General features: G+C 46.7%; 1 protein-coding gene across 1 annotated transcript; it reads left to right on the top strand.

Annotated features, from left to right (window-relative positions):
• The first annotated feature begins 20463 nt into the window (after positions 1–20463).
• On the top strand, positions 20464–22165 carry LOC136515901 (cytochrome P450 89A2-like). Its single transcript, XM_066509361.1, has 2 exons — positions 20464–20493; positions 21848–22165. The coding sequence occupies exons 1-2, from the start codon at positions 20464–20466 to the stop codon at positions 22163–22165; spliced, it is 348 nt and encodes a 115-aa protein (XP_066365458.1).
• Positions 22166–26376: the final 4211 nt, after the last annotated feature.

Consider the following 26376-nt stretch of genomic DNA (forward strand, 5'->3'; position numbering starts at 1 on the left):
GGAAAGCCTTGCCAACCAGCGTTCTTGAGGCCGCGTGGTTGCCACAGGAGCCAGAATGGATTTGGTCTAGGAGATGTTCGCCGTCCTCCTGGGTTATACACTTCATCAAGATTTCCTCCTTTGCGTTCTTGCGCCATAATTTGCCATCAACGAGTAGATACTGCTTACTACGACGCATCAGGCGTTCGTTTTCTATCCGATCAGTGTAACCGCTGCCATCTGTTAGGTACTTGATGAAAGGTACTCTCCAGTCGGGCTCATTAGTGGTCGGAGGTGGCTCGGTGGTGCTTGACGCCAGAACCATAGCCACCAATAGCTGGTCTAGAGGCTTGTCGACCATGGAATCTTCCTCTTTGATGGAAGGCGTGAGCAGGTCTTGAACGAATACGCCATGTGGGACGTTGGCTCGGGATGATCCTAACTTTGACAGCGCATCTGCTGCTTAATTTTTGTCCCGGACCACGTGTGTGTACTCGATGCCATAGAACTTGCCTTCTAGCTTTCTGATCGATTTGCAGTATGCATCCATCTTCTCGCTGGTCATGTCCCAGTCCTTGTTGAGTTGGTTGATGACCAGAGCTGAGTCTCTGTAGATATAGAGACGTTTAACACCGAGCTCGACCGCAATGCGCAAACCATGTAGGCATGCTTCGTACTCGGTGGCGTTATTAGATGCTGGGAAATAAATCCTGAGGACGTACCGGAGCTGCTCCTTGGATGGGGACATGAAGAGGACTCCTGCTCCTGCGCCATCGATGTTGAGAGAGCCGTCGAAGTACATCTTCCAATACTCATCGGGCCCCTGAGAGGTAGGCGTGCTTAAGTCTGTCCACTCGACGATGAAATCGATGAGTGCCTGAGACTTGATTGTAGTACGGCTTACAAATTCCAAGGAGAAAGGGCATAGCTCCATTGCCCATTTGACGATGTGCCCGTTCGCATCCTTGTTGCAAATGATGTCTCCCAAAGGGTACTCGGTCATGACCACCACATGATATCCGTCGAAGTAATGTTTCAACTTTCGGGATGTTATCAGTATGGCGTAGATCAGTTTCTGAATCTATGGGTACCTGGTCTTAGATTTATTGAGTACCTCACTGATGAAATAGATTGGTCGTTGTACCTTGTAGGCGTGGCCAGGTTTGTCGTGCTCGACCACCATGGCAGTAGAGACCACTCGATTAGTTGCCGCAATGTAAAGTAGGAGGGTTTCGTCTTCTCTGGGAGCAGTGAGGACCAGAGGTGATGTAAGGAATTGTTTCAACTATGTGAAGGCAGCATCTGCTTCCTCTGATCACTCAAACTTCTCAGAGGCTTTGAGCAGCTTGAAAAACGGTAGTCCTTTTTCTCCTAATCTTGATATGAAACGACTGAGAGCAGCCATGCATCCGGTAAGCTTCTGGACATCCTTCACCTATTTGGGCGGCTTTATGTCTAAGACAGCTTTGACTTTCTCTAGGTTAGGGCATATGCTATCGTAACTGATGACGTTGCCAAGCAGTATATCAGAAGGAACACCAAAGATGCACTTCTTTGGGTTTAATTTCCATTGAAATGTATTAAGGGCTGCAAAGGTGTGTTCCAGGTTGTCAACAAGGGTATGTGCTTCCTTGGTTTTGACAACTACATCATCAACATAAGCCTCGATGAGGTTGTCTTTTATCTCGTCTTTGAGGCAGGCCTATATGGTGCGCTGGTAGGTAGCCCCGGCGTTCTTGAGCCCGAACGACATGGTCGTGTAGCAGTAGGCGCCGAAAGGCGTGATAACAGATGTCTTGATCTGATCGTCATTTTTGAGAGCGATCTGGTGATAACTAGAATAGCAATCGAGAAAGGAAAGCAGCTCGCAACCGGCGGTTGAATCTACGACCTCGTCTATGCGAGGTAAGCCGAAGGGGTCCTTAGGGCAGTGTTTGTTGAGATCAGTATAATCAACGCACATTCTCTATTCATTATTCTTTTTGCGTACAAGAACCGGGTTGGCTAACCACTCTGGATGATACACTTCTTTGATAAATCCGGCTGCCAAAAGCCATGTAACTTCTACCCTAATCTCCCCCTCCTTGTCGTGAGCGAACCATCGTAGCTTCTGCTTGATAGGTTTGGCCTTGCCGTTGACATTCAAGGAGTGCTCGATCAAGTTCTGAGGTACACCGGGCATGTCAACAGGTTTCCATGCGAACACATCCACGTTGCTCCTCAAGAACCTGATGAGCGCGTCTTCCTATTTGGGATCCAGGTTGGCCCCGATAAGGGCTGTTTTGCTAGGATCACCGTCGACCAGCTGGATCACCTTGTGCTCCTTGGACTTGATGTTCTTGCATGGAGCCTCGAGCTCTAGGATCTCCAGGTGGTCGGCTGAGGTCTTCTTAGCGTCGAGCATGGTCTCAGCCATGTGAATAGAGAGATCGTGAGCCTCTGCTATTTTGAAGCTGTCGTCCTCGCAGGTATAAGCTGCGTATACGTTGCCCCTGAGAGTTAGAACTCCTTTCTCGGTAGGCATCTTGAGCACCAAATACCTGTAATGAGGTATGGCCATGAACTTGGTGAGCGATGGTCGACCAAGGATAGCATGGTAGGTGCCGTCGAAGTCAGCGACCATGAAGTTGACGTAGTCGGTGCGGAAGTGGTCTGAGGTCCCAAATTGCATAGGTAGCGTGATCTACCCGAGAGGTGTAGAGCTCTGTCCGGGGAGAACACCCCAGAACTGTGCCTCGTATGGCTTGAGATCCACCTGAGTTATCTTTAGGGCTGGTAGACTATTTTTGAACAGTATATCGATGGAGTTACCGCCGTCAATCAGCACTCTGTCGAACTAAACCTTGTTGATACAAGGATCAAGGACCAGGGGAAAATGTCCTGGTTCAGGTATTGCGGCCCATTGGTCCTTTCTGCTGAAGGAGATCTCACGGTGAAACCAAGGAGGGAGCCGTGGATCGGCGATGAGGTTGTCGGTGTTGGCCATGTTCAAACAGGCGCGGGCGAGCAGCTTGCGTTCTCATTTGGTCTCGATGGAAACTTTGCCTCCAATGATGGTGTGCACGCGATCGGTTGGCTTGACGTACTTGTGACGGGGATCTGCGTCTTCATCATCGTTGTCCTCGTTACGCTGTTCCCCTGCGTCGTTAGGCTTGTCGGATGTATCCGGAGCCTATTGACGCGTGTAGATAGACTTGAGAACGCGGCAATTCTCCATGGTATGGTTTGACTTGGGATAGAGCTAGCAGGGCCCTTTCAATGCTTTGGCGTAGTCTTCTTCGTAGTTACGACATCCGCCACCTTTTTTAACGGTGTTGACCTCGCCGTCGTCTTCCCGAGCACGCTTGCCCCTGTAATCGTCACGGCGGTTACGCCGCTGATTACGTTAGTCGCGGTGGTCGCGGGAGTCGTTGCGCTGGTTGCGGCGGTCAAAATTGTCGTTCCGACCACGGTTGCCGCGGTAGTCGTCGCGGTGTGGAGGGTGGTCAGAGCGTGGAACCCTTGCTGCTTCTTCGATAATTATCTTTTTAGCGTCGTCGGTGTCCGCATATTTCTTAGCAGTGGCCAGGAGCGCTATGACTGATTCCGGTCTCTTGCAAAGGAGCTTGTCCCTTAGGGCGTTGTGGAAGCGGAGGCCAGTGATGAAAGCCTTGATTGCCTCGTTGTCAAAGATTGATGGGACCTTGATGCGCATCTCCGAGAAACACCGGACGTACTCGCGTAGTGGCTCATCTTTCCGATCTCAAATCCGCTGCAGATCATATTTGTTATCCGGTTGCTCGCAAGTAGCAATGAAGTTGTCGATGAAAGCTTGCTTGAGCTCCTGCCAAGAATCGAAGTAGTTCGCCAGCAAGCTGACCAGCCATTGGTGGCCTGCATGGCCGACGGCGACTGGGAAGTAATTAGACATGACGTGCTCATCAACCATGGGTGATCTGCACGCGGTTTCATAGAGCATAACCCATAATTCAGGGTTCTCCTTGCCGTCGTACTTCTGAAGCTTCTCGAGCTTGAAATTCTTGGGCCATATGACTTGGCGAAGGTGAGAAGTAAACTGCTTCAAACCCAGAGGGCTGTGGGTAGTATCGTATTCCATACGACGATGGCTTTCGTGGGATGCACGATCATGGGCTCTCTGGTTGATGCGATCGCGCAGATCGCGTTCTCTGAGGTAATGGCAGAGATCGTTATTGCCATCACGGCAATCCCGGTTGCCACCCTGGTTAACTCTGCGTCCACGAATATCACGGCGATTGTCACAGTTGTCTCGGCGGTTGTCGTCCCGATAGTTGCGGCGGTGGTCATCCCGACCACCATCATGGCCACCGTTTCTGCCTTGACGGTTGTTTGAGGGGTCATCGTTGCGCGAGCCACGTTGGTTGAATGGCTGTGAGCGACTTGAGTACTGGCGGCTGTGGCTTGACTCGACTGAGACGGATGGAGCCCGGGCTTGATTTACAATCTCTGCGGTCTGAGCCATAGCAGCCGTCAGATAAGCTTGTATATCATCACGAACTGCCTAGGTTTCTGAGGTGTTGGGTAGTCGTTGCATTGTCGCCATAGCAACAGCTACATTGGCGCTTGGAGTCCTGAAGACCTGTTTGTCCCCCACCCTGTCAAAGGCATTGTTAAGGTCGCGTGGCTGGACCCTTATGCGTCGTGCCTCCTCTTCTGCCTCGGCTTCGATTTGTCAGCGATTAAACCGGTCAATATTGCGTGCTTCGTGTGCAAGCCTTTCTTGTTCTGTTTCGCCAACTGACGGTGGTTCGTCATTACTGAGAACATTGATCAAGTCCCCTCGCCTTGGTGGGAAAGACGGGAATTGTAGGAACCCCGGGGCATGGTCTGGGATATCCAGATCATATTCAACGCCTTCATCGTCATGATGCTGGAGCTCGGTGTGGACGGAGGCATTGGATGCGATGCCAGACGAAGAGCTGGAGCCACCCTCTTGAACTGTGTGGACGGATCCTTCTCGATAATCCTCAATCCGGACCATGTTGACGAAGTTGCGCAGGTTGTAGGGCTAGGCCTGGTAGTTCTCCGTCGAGGCTTCATACTCGGAGAGCCGGAGACCCACCGCGGAGGCTGGCCGGCGACGAGCGGAGCGTCCTTCAGGAGTAGATGTGACCACGAGATCTGTACCAAGTCGTGCAGGACGACTGGCCCAAGCTGGTCGGGTAGATCTATTGTGGGTAGCGGTTACCTGCTCATTAGGTTGACTTTGAATTGAACTTACCAGAGCTAGGGTTTCAGCAAGTTTGGTGCTGACCCGATCGATGGAGTCGAGCAGGTCGGTGTTGTCAATCTGCTTCCCTTTGTAGCGAGGAAGCGGACGACGGGTTGTCGGCGTGGCTGAAGACGATGCGGACGTGGTCGGAGCCAGATCCATCGTGGTCGGAGCCAGATCCACCGTGGTCGGAGCCGTAGCCGATGCAGGTGATGTAGTGGTCGACGCAGATTGAATCCGCGCCTCCTCCGTGGTCATGGCGATGAAGTCATCGGAGCCAGTGGTCCAGGTGATCTGGCCGACGGTGAACGTGAGGCCGTTCGGTGTAGCCATGGAGCCAGAGATGATGACCATCTTGTTCGCTTGGAGAGCAGTACGCACACCCCCTACCTGGCGCGCCACTGTCGACGAAATATAGTCGACAGTCTACCTAGGGGTATGCCCAAGGTAGTAGATTGTCGGCAGACAGATGCGCAAGCCATAAACAAGATGGTGATACAAGACAGACACGAGGTTTTATCCAGGTTCGGCCGCCGTGAAGGCGTAATACCTACGTCATGCGTCTGATTGTATTGCTGTATGTCAATGAGAGATGTTTTTTAGAGGGGTCCCCTGCCCGCCTTATATAGTCCGGGGGATAGGGTTACAAATCTGGAAACTAATCCTAGCCAGTTACAATTGCCATAGGTGGCCGGATAAGGATTTCTATTCTAACCGACCAGGATCTTGCTTGATCTCCAAATCTGCCTTGACTCCTTGCGCGGGATTCCGAACAGGTTGGCAGGGCCGCGCGTCGTCTTCTAGTGGACCGGACCCCCTGATCCGGGCCGACCCAAGCCTAGCCGTAAGGGTATAGGGGTTAATACCCCCATAGGTATATATATATATATACATATATATACGGTAAGACTATTCTACAGCTGGCCACAGAATAACTTATTCTATAGCCACCTTGTTTTACGATAATGTTTGTACCAATTTACGATAATGACAATACACATTTACGATACATGGGTTACTATAATTCAAGATGATACTTACCATAATGTTATAGTAAATCACTTATGAGAGAGTTATCATAATCTCGTAAATTAGTATAGTAATTATCATAACTCAAAGTGACCACAAAATAACTTATTCTGCGACCAGCTATAGAATAGTACGTGTGTGTATATATATATATATATACACACACACTAGCACGACACAACAAGTGAACTTGGTACGGAAAGGCTGAACAACAACGTTTCTTAGGCTAGTGCGTAAGCACAACACAACTGAGCTCGTGAGAAATATGCCCCTTAGAGCAACTCCCGGCCTTTACTTAAGTCCTCATAGCTAAAAATGGATGTCATGGTCAAAAACTATACTCGGGCGGCAGAGCCCCTACTTGGCCTGAAATTTGGGTGCCCACAAGACATATAAAAACTGTTGGAAAGCGGAAAGATGTAGAAAGCGATATTTATGTAATTGACTCTGCAAATGATGATTTAGAGAGTAAGTTTTACAAAGACTTTTGGAAATACTCTAAATAAAGCTCGGTCTCTAAATCATCATTTGAAGTCTCATTTGCATAAAAATAGCTTTCTATATCTTTTCACTCCAACAGCTTTTCTATATCTTGTTTGCACTCCAGAGAGCCATTCTAATTTTCTATCTTCGGCTAGCAAGAAATCCAGAATAAAAGATGGCTGTTTAGATAACCAATTAAAGTATCCATTTTTTTCATCAAAATCTCTACTTCTAGCAATTAGGATGGATTTAGAGAGTCTTTTAGAATTACTGTTAGGATGCCATTTCCCTAAGAGAAAACATGGACTAGCAAGGCCCGTATATCTAATCATTCTTCGTTGTTGGCTGTTGCTCCATTTGATGCATATCCCCATCAGCCATTCAGCCCAGCCACCAGATTGAATAATATGTCTCTAGCGGCCCGATAAGAAAAAAAAAGCCCAACCCAAGTTGAAATGTTCAGTATATATGATTGTCTGATAGGTTGATAAACTACACAATTAGGCCCAAAACCATTTTAATCATATAAGCGCCTGCCCGCTTCATGGTTCAGAGTACACAGTAGTGGTGGATCTAGAGACGCCCGTAAAAGACTCAAAATACTAATTATACTCTCTTTTGGTCGACAATTGAATAGGTAAGTTTTTTTCCTGCCCGCATCCTCCCATGTTCACAGTTTTTCTTTGTTCATCCAGGAAAAGAGAGCTTTCTTTATTCGGAATTTGTAAACATCAAGGCTGTTTTAATCTATTTTGTCTCTTGTCAGTCGAATTTTAGTCCGTGCACTTCGTTTATATTTGTATAAGCTTGGGACACATGTTCACTCTAGTAATTATAATAATTTCTTGTAAATTATGATTCACTTTAGCTTGATCTAAAGTCAAATTTATCTATTATTAATTAGTTTGATTGACTTATTATTTATGAAATATTTTATGATAATACATTTATTTGTAATTGTAATATTTTTTTTGAAAAAAAAGTTGATGTAATTTGGTCGATTTAGAGGGCAGCTTATGTTGATGTACCTGCATCATGGGCTGTATTTTGGGCCCAACTGATATCGTCGTAGTTTCTAGACCGTCTCACCTCTAGCCAGATTCACTTCGAGTGCTTATTGGGCTTCCTAGGTTGACGCAACTTTTTTTTCCTTTTTTTTCTTTTTCTTTCCATTTCCATGTGTTGTTGCTTTGTGTCATTGGGGCTTCCTATTGCAATCACAAACATGTTAACTAATTTAATATGGTCGGTTATATTATGTACAAACTTAATATATACTACCTATGTCCCATAAAGTGTCATTCTCACTTCTTGAGAAGTCAAATATTTTCATCTTTGATCAAATATATTAAAAAATATTAATATTTTTATACATAATTAGTATCATTAGATAAATCATAATAAATATATTTTTATAATAAACTTATTTAGAGATACAAATTTTGTAAATATTTTTTATAAACCTAGTCAAATTTAAGAAAGTTTGATTAGTAAGAATCTAAAACAAAACGATGACTATAACTATTTGCCAACTTTCATCAATGTCTGATGAAGTTTGTGTCATTTAGCTTTAATTTATTTTAGATTCTGCGAGATACTGTTTACACGGTAAAAGAAAATTTTATTCAGTTTCATAGTTTTATGAAGCAAGAAAATCATTTTGTAACTTCAGCCAAATAATCAAGGCAATGCACTCAAATGGCGCATAATGTTCTAATCATTTTTTATTGGGTAATGCTACGGCACAAATTTTACTTCCTAGGAGGTAATACCTCAAACAAATCTCAGACATTGATTTCTAGATTTTTTTGAATTAATAAATTAATTAATCTAAGTAAAGAAAAAGGAAACATGGTTAAATCACCTTATCACGGGAGACAAGCAAGGGCACACGGTCCCTTCCTTTTCTGTGGCATCGTTCCCTTTGCCCCTTTGCATGAAAAATACATTACATATTCAGTTATAAAATAAGATACATGTATGAAAGAAATCAATAACCAACATATATATTAACTGATCCGTGAACTTTAGCGATCAGAAAAATATGTTACAAAATACAAACTCGATTAAAGCTATATTACATAATCGAGTAGCCTTCTAATAAACTATATAGCTGTTACGTATATTGAGCACGTAAAGCGACTATGTAAATTTTTGTATGCACGTAAAATTTCTTGTACTTTGGACATGTACGTTGGGCACTTATGCACATAAATTTCACGTATGTTGGGTTCAGGTACTCACTGGCTCATTGCGTCATTGGACACGTATGCAAGATTGTGCATGACGAGGAGACCGGGATATCTGTCAAATCACACATGCATCAATCAAACCTAAACAAGATTTTTTTATATCTAAAATATTCCTTGTATAGCTTTTTTTATAAAATGAAAAATTCAATAAATATATTACCTCCGGTAATAGATGATCGTAACTGTCCAATCGAAACAAATGAACGGCTCACAGTTGTTTAGATGTACCACAGCAAAGCCCATTTTTACGAATGGATGAGAGGATGAAGAGATGATTTGAGGACACAATGGGATGCGACATTGATGAAATCGTCCATGTTTTATGTTTTGAGGGATGATGGTGTTGACCCCGTTTTGTGTTTGGTTAGGAGGTCGTCCCTGTTTTATGTTTGGTTGAGGGACACTATGAAGTGGGATGGACCACCTGGTATATGGGTCCCATTTGTAAACCCCGTTTCATTTTTCTTTATTTCGTCGTCCTCTATGTTTGCTTTCTACAGCCTTCAGCCCTGTCCGCACCGACGGCTCCCCCCTCGCCCTCTAGAGCTCGCTCGGCCCTCGCCCAAGCTGGAGGTAGCCTCGCCTTGTATGCCCTAGAGTCCGTTGTCACCCACCCGCTGCCAAGCTCGCCTTGCCCCCTATCCACCGTTGGAGCTTGTCGCGCCCCTGCTCGCCTTTGTTGCAAGCTGGGATAGTGCCCCATGCCCCATCAAACACCGTCTGCGCCGTGTTGAATGCCGCGTCAAGTGACGCCTACGTCCAGTGGAGGTTCACCGGAGTCCAAGCGCCATCAAACTTTGTGACCTTGCTGGAGCTTGTGTGCCCGTCTTAACTTCTTCCTCCGCACACTCATCCCCCTTCATCCATTCAATTTTGAGTTACAAGTCGTCCCACATATTGAGTGAATGTTCCCTCAAGGGGGGACGGTTCCATTCTTCGTGACTTAGAATATCCAAACAACATAGTATTAGAGAATATCCATCACTCTTGAGCCCTCCAACAAAGACGTTGCTTCCCGGCATTCGTCATTCTTCGCTAGTCATTATATATGAGGAATATGCCCCCCCCGCCCCTAGAAAATTTGTCTGCCTAAACTACTGTTGTTGAGAATGAAAAACCGTCATATCTCGTGAAAGTTGTACCCAACTTTTGTTGGGCTGTTTGTAGTCACAATCTCATTATATATAACTACATTCAAAACTTTTGGTTGGGAATATGTGCAAGAATCTCAAATTTAATTTAGATTATTACATTGCTAGTACTTTAATTTATTTGTTGTAGCATGAGCTGTTCTACTCTCTATTTTAATGAAAGAAGCTGTAATATATATTATTGGATTATAGCCACAGTATTTGTTTATTCTAACACACTATTTGTGTGGACCACCCTAGTAATTACTAAGATATTATGTTAGGTGTGTCAATTATTTCAGCAGATTAACAAATGACCAAAGTTTTCTAATCTGGGCACCATACAATTTACACCATATAATTTAATTTATTGACAAATTGGCGAAAAATTAATGACTAGCGACGCGCAAATATCAAATTCCCTATTGGTTCTTTGAAAAGAAAATTACGAATATTCTTCGGGCACCTACCTCTACTCTATGTATACATACGGTATACGTACATATATATCAGTTAACTGGTTGATACGCGCATTTCTGAAGGAGGTCGTGCGTGATCGAAAGCCTTGAGCACGGGCATGGAAGGCGGCATGGTGCCTGCCGCCGCCTCACCGTTTATACTTTCATTTGCCGCCTTGGTAATTGCGACTGTCTGCAACCTCGTCAGGCAGCTCGGCGCAAAGAAGCGGCCGTGGCAAACGGCGATCACCAGGAAATCCATCCTCGGCCTCTTCGGCATCCGCCTAGGATACGACGTACCAACGACCGTCATCGGAGACGGCGCCGTCGCGTTGGATGCGCTCGTTCGGCGCGCCGACGCCTTCTCCGACCGCCCTGCCGGTGCGGGGGCCACCACCATCATCTCGCGGGGCCGCATCCACATCATCACCACCGTGCAGGACGGCCCGCACTGGGTCGCGCTCCGCCGCAACCTCAGCTCCGAGGCGTTCCACCCCGTCCGGGGGCTTGCGCGCGCCGAGCCCCACCGCGAGCGGGCGCTCGCCGCGCTCGTTTCCGACGTTGCGGCGGCGGCGTGGTCCCCGTCCGCGAATGCCTGTACGCCGCTCTGTTCTCGCTCAATGTGGCCACATGCTTCGGCGACGGTGTGGACGGCGAGCTTGTCGAGGCCATGCGCGCGGCGCAACAGGAGTTCCTCCGCATCCTCCCCAGCTGATCCGCGTCTTCGCCACGTTTAAGAAGGTTCGTCCACTGCATGCACACACGGAGGCATCATGCATCGTTTTCTTCTCTGGACTGGTAAGACTTTGTTCATTCAACGCATGCTGTAATATAACCTGCGCAGATCGCGAGGCTGGTGTACCGGGATAGATGGGAACAGCTGGTTCACTCCCGCCGGAGGCAAGAAGAGATGTATATCCCGTTGATAAGAGCACGCCAGGCGCGGCGCCGTGTTGGTGGCAGTGGCACAGGGAGGACGACAACGACGACGACAACAACGTACGTGGACACTCTCCTAGACCTCGAGGTCCCGGTGGAAGGTGACCCGCGATGGTGGGTCTCGTGTCGGAATTGTTAGGTTGATCTCTACTAAATTGGCCCAACGGCCAATTGAGCCCTTGATCTGCGTCCTGATCGGGGGCGCCCAGCCTTTCTTCTGGCTGATGGGCCTCCGTCGCGCAGCACAATAAATAGGAGATGGGGGCTGGGGCTCGATGTACGAGGTTCACCGCATCCGCAGCGCCCCACCGAGGTTCCTAGCCCTAATCTGATCTAGAAGGGCACACTATGAGCGACGGGAAGCACCACTGCATTCACCGCCGCCTCTGCACAGCGCCGGACATCCACACCGTCGCCAGGACGCCACTGGAGCGCTACCCCGTCGCCGCTCTTATCACCGACACGTCGCGGCCACCTTGTTGGCGGCGCCACCGTCGCAACTGCCTTTTGGTGAGGTATATCAGCAAGTCCCCTTATCTAAGTTATGTTTTTACCCACTGATCTACGCCTTTCTTTCAGGCCTTTCAACCAATCAATACGATGGTCCTAGAAACCTATCAATGATATCAGAGCCATGGTTGCTAGTGGGTAGATCCAGTTTGGGGTAGAAAAGAGAAAAGAAATTAGAATGAGATGAAAGATTTCCAAGTTTTCCCAAACCCGAGATCACAAGAAGAGAAAGGATAGGAAGGGGGGTTTCCTACCAGGGAACGCCCGCACCGTCACCACCGCCGGCCATCGCCTCGACATCGCGCGGGAAGTCACCCTGAGCCGCCGCGGGCACGAGGAGAAACAGTCAAACCCTAACCCTAACCCTAGAAAGGGAACAGACAGATCGGGAGAGGAACTCACCAGGGCTACTCCACCACTGTCGCACCGCCGTCGCGTGGGAAGAGAGCTTCGCCGCCGCGCGGGAGAACGAGCCGAGCCACGCGCCGTCGGGCACAGAGTGCCGCTGCAGTGGCTCGAGATCAGGGTGCCGACGCAAGGCCGCTCGACGACGGCGTGCTCACCCACGGGCGAACGCGCGCGCCGGCGAGGGGGCCTGCGGCGGCGACGGTCTTCTTTTCTCTCCGGTCGCCGTGGTTTTAGGGGAGAAGGGGAGAGAAAGTTGGCCGCCGCGGCATAGATAGAGAAAGGGGAGGGGCGAATGAGCTAGGGTTCTGGGGGCGCGACCGGCCGGGCGTTTTTGTTCCGCCGAGGAGCGAGGACGGCCGTTCGTTCGGGATCGACGGCTTAGATTGCACGGGGCCACTTCAGGCCTAGGCGGGGGAGGAGATTCCCGACCCAGGCCCAGGTTGTGGCCTGGGCGCGGGGGAGTGAGCGCGAGCGCACTAGCAAAGCAGGCCGTTGGGGCGGGCGCGCTGGCGAGTTGGCCGTGGGCCGAATGCACAGTAAAGGCTATAAATTTATTTATTTATTTTAGAAACGAATTTTGATGAATTTTGATTAGTTTTTCATCTCTATTCAATTTTGAACCAACGGGATAAATTGTTCAGAGAGTAGATAAGCACAATGTGGTGCTTCTGAAAAGTAGATAAATAATTTTTCATGTTCCCACTGCAAAGTTTAATGTTTATTATCTTCTAATTAAATTTGAACCAACGGGAGAATTTAATTTGAAAAGCAGTTATATTTAGTAAATTATGATTATGTTTATCCTCTAATTAAATTATAACCAACGGAAAAATTTAAATTAGAGGAGTAGTCCAATTTGTTTATGTTAAATTATGGTATTGTTATTTTTGGACCAACGTTGATGATAACAATATTATAATGAGTTTAAGGTTAAAGTTTAAATCTTTGATAATTTTTACACAAACATGGTCAATTTTTTCAGAGAGTAGACAAAGACCAAGAAATGCTCCTGAACTAAAAGAATGTATTTTATTATCAAATTTCTGCTGCAATGATGTTGATTATCTTCTAATTAAATTTGAACCAACAAGAGAATTTAATTTTGATGAGTAGTTATATGTCTTCCAAGTTAATTCTTGAGTTTTATGCATTAATTCTATTTTCTGCCCAACGATGATGTAGAATTGATGCAGAAGCATCTTGTATGTTTTATTTTTAACCAAAGAGATCACTCGGCTGCAATGATGGGCTATGTGAAAGAAAAGGTTTGAGTCAAGCCAGTTCAGGACTGGTTTTTGTTAGTTTACCAATTTTCTAATTAAATTAGAACCAACGGAAAGATTTAATTGAAAAATAAAGTATAAGTGAATGTTTTAGTCGTCATGACTAAGTTTTTGTATAGATGTATCCCGCATGGGAAGAAGTTTGGTATAGTACTTATGCTAGTCAATCCTGCATGGCGGAAGAAGTTTTGTGATGACTCATATGTTTTTGTATCCCGCATAGCGAGAGAAGTTTGAATAGCTCTTATGCTATCCTAGTATTAACCATGGCACAATAGAAATGGATTGTCATGGTCAATACTAATCAAAAGACAAGAAAAAGATGCAAGCGTGACTTGCAAAAGTATAGTTAATAAAAGACCTCGATGAGTTCTTGAAGTGGAATAAAGAAAGTGTACTATATGGATCAAGACATAACTTTGTTTGTATGATGTAATCATGTGAATGAAGTAAGTAATAAGTGTCACCTTGGTCACAGTTTTTCTGAATAGTTCTTGAAATTATGGCAGCAAAGTTTATGCCATATTTCGAGGGGGGAAATAGTAAGATCAATTAAGAAAGATACTCTTCATTAAGAGTGAGATAAAAATTAATTAAGATAAATGTGACCGTGGGAGGAGTACAACGGTCATAATAACGATACCCCTAAGCAGAGAAATAGCTAAATTCCTGAACTTTTTAAAGTTCTGATAGGAAGATAGCGTAGTCAGCCTCAAAGATATAAAGACGGTGCTTAAAGCGCCATATGAGATTTTAACAGATTAAACCCAAATAAGAAATTTAAAGATACACTATCTTTTTTAGAAGATGGGATGATCTGGGGGTACATACTATGTAGAGATCTATGACTTGAAGAGAAGCGGGACTGCGTGCCCACATCAGTTATTCAAAAAACAACAAATTTCTCAATACCTATTGATGTTGTATAAGACATATAGTTGGCTCTTTAAAGAAGATGAATAATGCAATCAATTTGTATGAAAACTTTTACATGGCACAACCCAAAGGTTTTGTTGTGAAAAAAAAGAATGTATGGGATGCCGCCTGTAGAAATCCATTTATGGGTTAAAAAGTCTTAAGACAGTAGTATTTGAAGTTGATGAAATAATGAGAAAGTTTGGGTTTTAAAGAAAAAGAGAAGGACAATAGCGTTTATGCGAAGTTCAAGAATGAAAAATTCATTTTCCACATCCTGTGAATAGATGACATTCTACTCACTAGTAGTGATATTAATCTATCATTGGAGAAGAAGTTTTGTCCTCAAGTTTCAATGTGAATGATCTTGGTGAAGCGTCATTGGTTCTAAGAATCGAAATTCATCGAGATAGAAGAAAATAGGGTATTAGGACTATCGCAAAGGCATACTTAGAAAAGATTCTAAAGAAATAAAGTATACATGCAAGTAAACCTACGCCTGCTCCTATAGTCAAGGGTAATAGATTTGGGAACTTTAAGTGTTCTAGAAATCGATATGAGATCGATCAAATGAACATGGTTTCATATGCTTCAGCTGTTGGAAGCTTGATGAGTGTACAAGTACAAGTAAGAACTTACACTGACGTAGTTTAGGTATCCGGGATATTTTGGTAGAAGTCCAGTCCAGATATAGATCACTGGAATAGAGTTAAGAATGTCTTGCAATTTTGCAAAGTATCATAGGCCACATGTTGAGTAAGAAAGAATAAGTACTCTCAAATAGTTCAGGTACAAATGTTAAGTCTTGGCAAGATGTGTAGTGAAATCCACAGTAGTTGCTAACACTCGCAGTTGGAGTATTATTGTGGAAAAGCTCCAAAGAAACAGTTATGGTGTCATCAGTGATGCATACCATAGTATAGCTTGACATGAAGCTTAAGGAACAGGCAAAAAGAGGTTAAGGGAATTTATACCCAGATTTAACAATAGTAGTCAACAACAATAACCATTTAAAGTAAGTTAACTCCTAAGACAACAGGTCAAATGTGCTGCCAAACATATTGACACTAAGTTATATGTTGTAAAGGAGAAAATCCAGAATCATTTTGAAAGCATTGAGCATATAAGTACCGAGTAAGTACTTGCAGATTCATTTACCAAAGGCGTACCACCCAGTGCGTTTAGAGAACACATAGTCGACATGGGTTTATGGGAAAGCCTATGATTTCTGGATAATAAGGGCCTAGTTGAGTATCTGTTTCAAAACAGAGAGGTGCATTGTAGCTGTTAAATCTAATGGCAACTGACCGTGACGATGAGGCACGCTCTATACACTGATCTGTGGTAGAATAGAAAAAAGATAAAGTAAGTTAAGATTAAGTTATAAGGTGAGATCAAGGGAGAGAATGTTAGGTTGATCTCCACCAAGTTGGCCCAACGACCAATTGGGCCCTTGATCCACGCCCTGATCGAGGGTGCCCAGCCATTCTTCTGGCTGATGGGCCCCTGTTGCGCAGCGCAATAAATAGGAGGTGGGGGCTGGGGCTTGATGTACGAGGTTCACCGCAGCCACCTACGCCCCACCGAGGTTCCTAGCCCTAGTCCGATCTAGAAGGGCGCGTTGTGAGCGACGGGAAGCACCACTGCCTTCACCACCGCCTCTGCACAGCGCCGGACGTCCCCACCACCGCCAGTACGCCACCGGAGCGCTACCCCGTTGCCGACCTTATCACCGACACGTCGTGACCACCTTGTTGGCGTCGCCACCGCCGCGACTGCCTTTTGGTGAGGTATATCAGCAAGTCCCCTTATCTAAGTTATGTTTTGACCCACTAATCTATGCCTAGATGGTCCTAGAAACCTATCAGGAATACCTCGGCACGGCGATGGGGACAGTGCTCGCTGTGCTGGAGTGGACGTTGGCGAACCTGGTGCGGCCGCCGGATATCCAGAGCCGGCTTCACAGCGAGGTGGAGTCGTTGTGGCGGCACCCTCCTGTTCCCTCGTTTCAACAGCACATGCGCAGCGACGCGGTGGTCGGTAGCACCACCGTCACGCGGGGTACTTTGGTCAACTTCTCTCTCGAAGATATCGGTAGAGATGCCAAGGTACGCAAAATTGTGCCCTGCAAAACTGCCAAAACATGCGTCGGCCCTCAATGCCAAACTATCACGTTCCACTTCCCCGCCCTCAATGTCAAACTATCAGAGCATCTCCAAGAGACTCTCAATATCCTTCCTAAATGGTAGGAATGGAGAATTTGATGAAAAAACTACCCTCCAGCAACTTTTCTAAATGGTCATCCAAACATAGCCATCTTATATTCCGGATTTTTCGCTAGCCAAAAATAGAAGACAAGAATAGCTCTCTAGAGTGCGCATGAGATATAGCAAAACTGTTGAAGAGTGGAAAAAATATAGAAAACGATTTTTATGCAAATAGCTCTACAAATAATTATTTAGAGAGTGAGATTTAGAAAGGCTCTTGGAGCTAATAACACTACGTCAAATATCATTTCCAGGGGCGGCTACAGTGCATTTGTAGGGGCGGTTCGGTCAGCCGCCCCTACGCAAGGGTCTCTACAAATCATGCATTTATAGGGGCGGTTCCCAGACCGCCCCTACAAATCGATTTGTAGGGGCGGTTGGTACTGTAGCCGCCTCTACAAATCGATTTGTAAGGGCGGTTGGTACTGTAGCCGCCCCTACAAATCGATTTATAGGGGCGGTCTGGGAACACCAGCCGCTCCTACAAATCGATTTGTAGGGGCGGCTACAGTACCAACCGCCCCTACAAATCATTTTTCAGCCAAAAAAAATTTAAATTTACAATTCAAATTGGACCAGAACATATATTTTTCAATTAGCATTAAAGATAAACAAGATCACTAAATTCGTATAGTAATATTTTAGAGCAAATCAATTGAGACCTATGGACTACAGGAAGTAGTAAAAGATTCACTGTACAGTCTGTAGAAGTTTACATGAGCTCTCTAGTCAGATGCGATATTATGCATCAAAATGACAGCATATGGCCAGGTAATCAAGGTCCTATTCTCTTCAGAACTAGCACGCATTTCCAACATATGGGTTTTCCAAGAGAACTATAAACTCAAGATACAAATCAGGAAGGAACTGATCTTATCCAAACTATAAACATGGCATAGTTTCAGTCTTGCAAGTCATATTACCTGCATAAATATTGATACTGTGAGGAGTGGCTTGTCTCCCACCTTTAGACGTCTAGTCTGCAAAAGAAAAAAAAACCAACTCAGTAAGCAAAGCAAAGACTGGAAGAGAAGAGAATTTGATCGGCCGGAGCAATGCAAACAAAGGTAGGTTCTTATCTTACTGGAAGAGAAGAGAATTTGATGGCCCAGAAATCGGCCGCCGGCTGGAGCAATGCAAACAAAGCTAGTGGCTAGTGCCTAGCATTTACCGTGAAGAAGTCGGTGCTACGCATGGCCCAGAAGAAGATGACGGTCATGACGATGAGGTAGGTGCCGTAGAAGACGCCCGTGACGAAGATCTCGTTCAGCTTGCAGCTGTCTGGATGCGGAGACGGCCTCACCCTGTCCTTGGAGATGGTCATGATCGTGCCTGCATTTTTTCATCAAAAGCAAGCAACAAGTGTCATGCTTCAGCTTGCCAATGGAGTGTTTAGATGGTTCCGAGTCTGTCGGAGTTTTTCAAACCCACCGTTGTTGAGGATGGCAATGACCAGGATCATGAACGGCGAGAAATCAATCTTCCAGATCAGCGCGATCAGCATGAACCCAAGCTGCATATATATTCCCATCACCAGAGCTTGTGGTTTTCACGGACAAACCCAACAGGGGAGCAAAGTCCATATAAAAAATGGTTGACAAAGTGAACTTACCACAACACGGATTGTTATCGACACTGCGTAAATCTGACAAAAGAAGAAAGTTTCAGTCCAAAAGAAACTGTTGAACTACTGCTGCTGGTTGTCAGATCAGATGGATGTGGCACGTGCTTACGGTATAGTTCTTCATCCTCTGGAAAATGGAACGGCTGGTGAGCACGGCACTGATGATGACGCTGAGCAAGATGTAGAAACAATCATATTCCAAGGAAACAAGAAATTTCCATCTAGTAAGTTTAACTACTTAACTAATAATAATTATTAAATTGAAAGCATATTCTAACCGTTAGATTGACTTTAAAAGAGATGATACTATACTGCAAATTTGGGTTCAACATGCAAAAATCAACATCATAAGAGACAGACATTCTAAAGAATAATATTTGCATTTACCTTTGCACTTAATTCAACAAAAGGATTGACTCTTCTAATGTAGGACACTAAATGGATCTATGCCCCTTCTTCTAGAATTGAAAGGAACACAGTGTCCACTCCTAAATACGAAAAGAAAATGCATCTTATACACTATTACCACCATCCTTTGGTGAAAGGCTTTCCTGGAAGAAAGTTGAAGATGAGTTGTAAGGAACATATCTCTCATCTTTTCGCTGGACAATGGATGTTGATGCTCGCTGGTAGCCGTAGCTCCACCCGGAATGTGGCTCCGCCCGCCTTAGCTTTGCCCGGCATCTGGCAAAGGAGGAGGTGCCGAGGACAATGATTATCCATTCCGAACAGTTGGAATGAAACACAGACTGCATAGGAATGATCTTGTTCAATTTATAAAGCCCAAGGGCATACCACTGATCTTTGATTGATGAAGCCCGGCACAGACAAACAGACGACTATTCCTATAAAGAAATACATGTAAACAAAAGGCTAGTTTACTTTTGCAGCCAAAATAGCAGTAGCCGGCCGCAAGAAGCTGCATTTTCTTAGGCAATTTAAGTGTCATTCATTAGGCAATAATGTCTTCTTAAAGCAAGTATAGCGTCTGTGTCATTTGCAACCCACAGCCCCCCAGATGACTCACTCATTGATCAAGTATTGTATAACTAAATTCGCAAGTAAATTCATCCATCAATCAGAAAAGAATGTGCAGATCCATACATAGGGTCGATGCATAGGGCCTCTAACTAATAACTAGTACTATATCATTACTGCTTATGCTAGTGATGTACATAGCCTAAAGAGATAAACTAGCAGCTGCACTTTTCACCTGAGAATTCAAGCCACGCAATTTAATACCTTGCTGTTGCTACACTTGTCGCTGAACAGCTGCTAGCTACTGTTGTCGTCCACAATAGAAAAAGCCAGGCTCGAGCTGTTGCTGCTGAAAAAGACAGTAGGGAAACCCATCAAAAAAGAACATAGTGTTGCTGAAACTGTAAAGTTGCACTAAAATGCCTTTCCTGTCGAACTCCATGCTTCCCGGGATCTAGCATGTTGCAGAGTTCCGTGAAGACAGCCTACAGCAATAACAACAGAGATCTATTAACGCAATCAACGGGATGAACAGATTAACCCCAAATTACACAGAAATCCAAGCTCTTGACGGATTGGGCGCGGATTGCGCAGATGAGGCGACGAACCAGTACGCCCCTTACCTGCTGCATGATGCGGCGCTTGTTGGTGCCTGCGGCAAGCGCCTCGAGGTTGACGATGAGCTTGATGTTGGCCTGCATGTCGCGGACCATCTTGAACTGGACATCGGCCTGTAGGAGCGCGCGCGAGATCTCGTTGAGGCAGTCGTTGAGCACCTTCTCATCGATCACCGTGGCGTTGCTCATCTGCGCCAGGGAGCGGGAGATGCTCCCGCCCAGCTGCACGAGCACCATCTTACCGGGGCCGAGGTGCTTCCCTTCCGCTTTCCCTGCCGGTGGTGGTGGCTTCCGCGAGTAGGGAAAGAGAGGATTAGGGTTCCGATGGGGAGGCGCCTGAGTTGCGTCGCGTGAGAAGGGGATGGGGAGGAGGAGATACCGGATCTACCGGGTATGGTTCAAGCAATCGACGATTTACCTCAGAGCAGCAGCAGATCTGCGCGGGGCGACAAGACCTAGGCGGTGGGCGGTGGGCGGTGACCGGTGCACGGAGAGCGCAGCTCGGCTCAGATCCAGGACCCTCCCGTCTCTTCCCCGCTCCCGCCCTCGCTCTCTCTCCGCCGGCGGAAGAGTTGACCTCGCTCGGCTGCTGTGGAAGCGGAGGTGGGGAGGAAGCGGTCCACGGCGAGGACGGGAGGAGGCGGGTCAGGGAGGAGGCTAGCGACTTGGGCAAAGAGGGGAGGAGCCGAGTAAGGAAATGGTGCAATGGGGGGGGAGGAGGTGGAGAAAGTCGGACGCAGCCGCCGCGCCCGCTCGCGCCAGGCGCCGCCGCCGCCCTGTCCGCGTCGAGGGAGAGAGGGAGCGAAGAGGAGAGTGAGAGAATTTTCTGGCCGATATATATACAGCGGGTATTTGTAGGGGCGGTTGATGATTCAGCCGCCCCTACAAATAGAACCGCTGGGGGCGGCTGGTGAGTGAGCCGCCCCTACAAATCAGACCCATTTGTAGGGGCGGCTCGTATCACCAGCCGCCCCTGCTGTTTTATTTATAGGGGCGGCTGATGTCTGGGCTCCCGAGCACGCCACTGTAGGGACGGCTCCATCACCAGCCGCCCCTACAAAAAATTCATCCCGTTGCTAAAAATCGTTTTTTACGTAGTGTAAATTATACTCCCTCTATTCAAAATTATGTCTTTTTACTTTTTTTAGATTCATAAATATAATTATGTATCTAAACATAAATGTATATCTAGATGCAGGCTATGCAGTTAGAAAAGCCAAAACGACTTACTACAATTTAAAAAAGAGTGTAAATTATAGATTTTGTGATTTGAGTGTCTCAAGGCAATCAAAATATTTTAATGGTTATGTTATACATCAAGTAGTGAAACGGGTGGGGTCAAATTTTATGCCACTATTACGTATGTACCAGTATAGTATATAGGCAAGGTCCATCTTAGTTCGGATACATTTTATCCAACTAATCATGACCTAAAAATAACTGATAACACTTTTTTATAAGTCCGTGCTCATCCACGTTCGAAAAGAAAACTACAAGTCAACGGTAGGCTTAGTAACTTTCGTCGAAAGGAAATGGTAACGTAATGAAACAATTCAGACAGGATTGGTCCGCTATATATTTTTGAAGGGCTTGTTGATATATAGACTTTCAGACGAGAACTGAATAGTTTGCCGACTCCAACTAGTCCAATTGAACCTGATGAGAACAAAGTATAACAGTTATATATTACACCTTGTCATTTTGTCTAACTATAGTTAAATACCATGTCCTTCAAAATTCAATAGATATGGACATCTCCAGAAGAGTTCATCCCGGACAGGTTCATGCCTGGCGGGGAAGGGGAAGGCGTGCGGTTGACCATCGGCAGCAAGGAGGCGACGAAGGTGATGATGCTGCCGTTCGGGGCCGGACGAAGGATCTGCCCGGGGATGGGATACGCCATGCTTCACCTGGAGTACTTCCTCGCGAACCTGGTCACGGCCTTCGAGTGGCGTGCGATTGAAGGGGAGGAAGAGGTGGATCTCAAGGCGGACCATGGGTTCTTCACCACCATGTCCTACCCCCTGCGAGTACGAGCTGTGCCGAGGGCTCACTTGCCATGACGGCGCATACTGTTCGCTTGGTCTCCAATCATTGTTGCGTAAATGTGAGCTACAATCACCAGGATTCTAATTCTGGACGCCTGGGCCAGGATGGGCGGTGACGATGTGCAGAGAGGCGTCCGTCCAAGCAAACAAAAATGTCCATATAATAATGCCGTTGTGCCTTCAAAAATAAGGTCGAGGATCATATGTGTATTAATGTTGTTTTCAAATTGGTGTTAGTAATAATGATCATAATCCATAAAAGTACATGGTGGAGAGTTCCTCACCAATTTAATGAAAACTGTGTTATATTGGCGTATCTTTCGAAACGGTAATGCTGGTAAGCGGGCGTCCGTCCGTCCGGATGCTAGGCGCGATGTCAACCCAACAACCCCATGCTCCTCCGATTTCTCAAAAAACAAATCTGCTCCACTCAGTCCTATCTACTCGTTCCTATCGCTCCTATCCCGCTCATTCATATCCACTCGTTTCTATCGCTCCTATCAGCTCGCCTCCTGCCAGACGCGGCGCGCAGCCTCCTCCGAGGCGCCACGCTCGGCTACTGGCCCTGCTAGAAGCGGCGCGCGGCCGCTCTCTCCTAATCGTTCGTCCGCTACCTCCCCACCACGTCGCGCAGCCGATGCCTCCATTTCGTGTCGTGCAGCCGCCACCGGCCCGCCGCCTACAAGTGTCGCCCGGCCGCTGCCTCCGGTGAACTCCACACACCGACGAGTCTCCATTCTCTCGAGCAACAAGGAGATGTTGCGCTAAAGCGCATGTTGCAAGCGTATGTTTCAATTGTTTTAGATGGTTTAGAGGTAGGTTGCAAGTGTTTCATATGGATGTTGCAAAAGTAGATCGGGATGTTGCGCATATTGTAATGGTTGTACACGTATATTGCAAGCATCCGTTCCAAATGTTTCTCATATGCTTTCAAACGTATGTTGCAAGTATACTATTTGGATGTGGCATATGTTTCACACATATGTTGCAAGTGCTTTATCTGGATACTTCATATGTTTTGCAATGACTTTTTCAAGTGTTTTCATGTGTTTTTTGCAAGTGCTTGAGACGCATGTTTTAAATATTTTATTTGTCTTTAGAAGCATGTTGCAAATGTTTGATCTGGATGTTTCAAAAGTAGATCGGGTGTTGCTGCTGGGGACCCACCTGCTGCAGCCGCTGGGGTGCCACCGCGCTGGCTCAAACATTCGAGGGGGGGGAGCACAAGGGGTGCGAGCTAGGGGTCGGGTGCCGTGGGTGACGTTCGGGGGCATGAAACGGAGTGCAGGCGAGGGCGCGCAGACGTGCACTGCCGTTTTCAAAGCGATACAGAGGATTTATGATTATAAATCCACCTCGTCGTAGCATATATCCATTGGTTTTGGTTCTCTGTTTTCCATCACTGCAGAAACAATTGACAACGACGCGCGCCCTTGTTTCTCTCGTGGGATTTGCCCCTTGCTATGTTCTTGTGTGTGTCTCATGTTCTTCGCAAAGGTCTATCCTGGCCTAGTCACCGTCGTTCGTTGTTTGGTCTCAAACGAATACTTTGTCGCTGTTGTCCTTCCTCCCCTCTCTGGCAGATACTTTCCTGCCGAGTGTGTGCAGGTCTCTCATCTTGCAGATCTTTGCCGCCAAGGTTGCTCTGATCCTCTCAGGCGGATGCTTGGCCATCGTTGTTGCTGGTTCACCTTGCATATACGTTGCTATCGTCGCTGTCCTGGTTCTCCTCTCTGGCAGATACTTTGCTGTCGAGCGTGTGCGGGCCTCTTACCTTGCGGATGCTTTGCGCCAAGGTTGCTTTGATCCTCTCGGGCAGATGCTTTGCCATCGTTGTCGCTGGTTCTTCGACTTCTCTGGGTGGATGGTTTGTCACCGTGACCCGTTCACTCTGTAGGCAGCTTTTGCATCGATGTATCTTCTCACAAGTTATGGCAATAGGGTATTCGGATTGTGGGTTCTTCCCCTTTGTTGTTCTTTCTCTCTTTTTATATGTTAGGTAATCTCATGGTTACCTGAGTTGATTGTAATCTGTTTCAACTCTGCTTCTTATTGAAATACGTGTTATAAGGACACACTAAAAAAAAGGCGCGCCCAAGCCGAGCGCTTGCCTTTGCACCGAGCCCCTGCGTGACGCCGGAGCGGAGCAGCGCATGATGGTTCAGGAATCACAACAGCCTGTGCATGCATGAAGTCAGCATCTATGGCCATATGGCGCCAGATTCCGTTTAACGAGCCACTACTCCTAATGAGTAGTAGGCGTATGCCGGTTTTCTCCTTTCTCTGACCCCTTCCAGCTCGCCCCTGCTCCGGCCCCCTTCCTCTTCGCCTCCGGCATCTTGCCGGCAGCTAGAGGGAGGTGGGCCGGCCCCGCCTCCGCCTTTAAATTTTCTTTTTACCTTGCAGCTAGTTGTCCGGATGGGTGTGTGTCGCTCCCTTCCTTTATCTGTTCTTGCCGTGTTGTTCATGGTCTTCGTATTCACCGGTGAGTACGAAAGCAAGGTGAGTTTCAATAAAATAAATACTACTGGTACTTTCTCTTCTTCTCCCGTGCAGATCCACCACCATCCGCTTCCATCCACCTCTTCCCGGATCAGCTCGGGTCCATCTCTAGTTCGGTTGTTGTCGTCGCTCATCCAGTCGATGGCGTTCGTTCGTCTGGCTCAGCTGCGGCCCCAGCCGTTCCTCTTTGCCCCCACCGCACATCCTCTAGCTAGCAGCCTTGGACAAATCGACAGCTGCCCGTCCTCGCCATCACCGTCGCCGGTTTTGCAGGAAGCTATCCCCCCGGGCTTTGGTGAAGTCGATCCAGCAGCCTCCGTCGACTGCTACATCTTCATCCTCGGTTCGCCGGAGAAGTTCCTCAACGCTGGCTTCGTCAACCCTGCTTTTCAACCGTCGCATAGCGCGGTCAGTCCATCCCGGCTCCATGTGGTCGTGCTCGGCTCGCCTCTGGTGCATCCCCTAGGTGGCCTGCTCGCCGGCGGCTTCGGCGAGGTCTTCTCCATGCCTCCGTGCCACGTGTGGTCTTCTTCGTCGTCCTTCGAGTGACGCGTGGAGGTTTACGTGTCTGGTTTTTCTTTGGAGATTTCGCTGTAATTTAGTCCTTATTTGAGGGCCATTCTGTACTTCGGCTGCTACCTTAATATATTATTATACGTTGTTGTAAAAAAAAACGAGCCACTAGTATGGATATACCACTTGATTTTATTTACATTTATATATATCGTCCCTAGCTATATGCATAGTGCAACCAATATGTGCACTCTTGTTGTCGCTGAGATCATCTACTCAGTCCTCGTCTACTTCCTCCGTTTCAAATTATAAGTTAGATTTTTTTTACACATCTATTTTGCTCTATTTTTTTCGAGCGAGAGGAGGACCCCTTTTTTTTTGATAGAGAGAAGACTAGAAGAGGACCTTTATTTAGCTCTAGGCGCCATGGATAAGTGCATTTGCGATTTGCCATGCGTTTTGAAACTTGCTGACTTGCTGCGTTGTGTGTGAGAGAGAGGAGTTGCTGCTCGGAATTCGACTTATAGCCCACTGGGCCGCACGCAAGAACAGGCTCGGGGTTGATGGGCTGCGCCGCTGCGGGTCGTCGTCAACTGCCGAAAGTGGTCCGACAAGCTATACAGTTTAAGCCCAGCCCGTTCATGTGTATGAATGATTGCTGCGGTCGCAACGGCGTGACCGGTGCGCCACGCCATCCTCGTGACAGGGGCGGCGCGCAGTTCGTCGGTACGACAACATGTGACAACAAAAATCCAGAGACAGCATGAGTGCGCCGTTGTACCAGTATATTTATGATTGCCCGTCCGTGCATCGCGCATCACGTACTAGACAAGATCTGCTTTTGCGTCGCCATGATGCCGGGCATGACTCCGTAGTCAGTATTGCAGAACGTATACGTATGTTTGTAAAATATATACTCCTACTCGCTACGGCCGCAGAAATACGAGGACAGGTGGAGACGGATCCTAAGCTCCTAACCATTTCGTTATGTGGCAAGCAGGGCGACAGAGGCAGCAGTATTGCATCGTCAGGGAAGCAGATCATGTCACTCTACTGATAATTGCTGCCTGCATGACCGGGCCCATGACTAGCGCGTGTGGAATGTAGTGCCATGTTTAACCGGAAGGGTTTTCCAGGCAATAATAATAGATTAATACCAGTATATATATACTATTCTGTAGCTGCCTAGCTGACTACAAAATAACTTATTC

This window comes from Miscanthus floridulus, chromosome 17, assembly GCF_019320115.1.
Source record: "Miscanthus floridulus cultivar M001 chromosome 17, ASM1932011v1, whole genome shotgun sequence".
Classification (NCBI taxonomy): Eukaryota; Viridiplantae; Streptophyta; class Magnoliopsida; order Poales; family Poaceae; genus Miscanthus; species Miscanthus floridulus.

What these genes read in the sequence shown, in the direction of transcription:
- LOC136515901 (XM_066509361.1), top strand. Translation starts at nt 20,464, where the DNA reads ATGGGGAGGAGGAGATACCGGATCTACCGG. An exon ending in GGAGATACCGGATCTACCGG is followed by an intron (nt 20,494 to 21,847) that starts GTATGGTTCAAG and finishes AAAATTCAATAG; the next exon opens with ATATGGACATCTCCAGAAGA.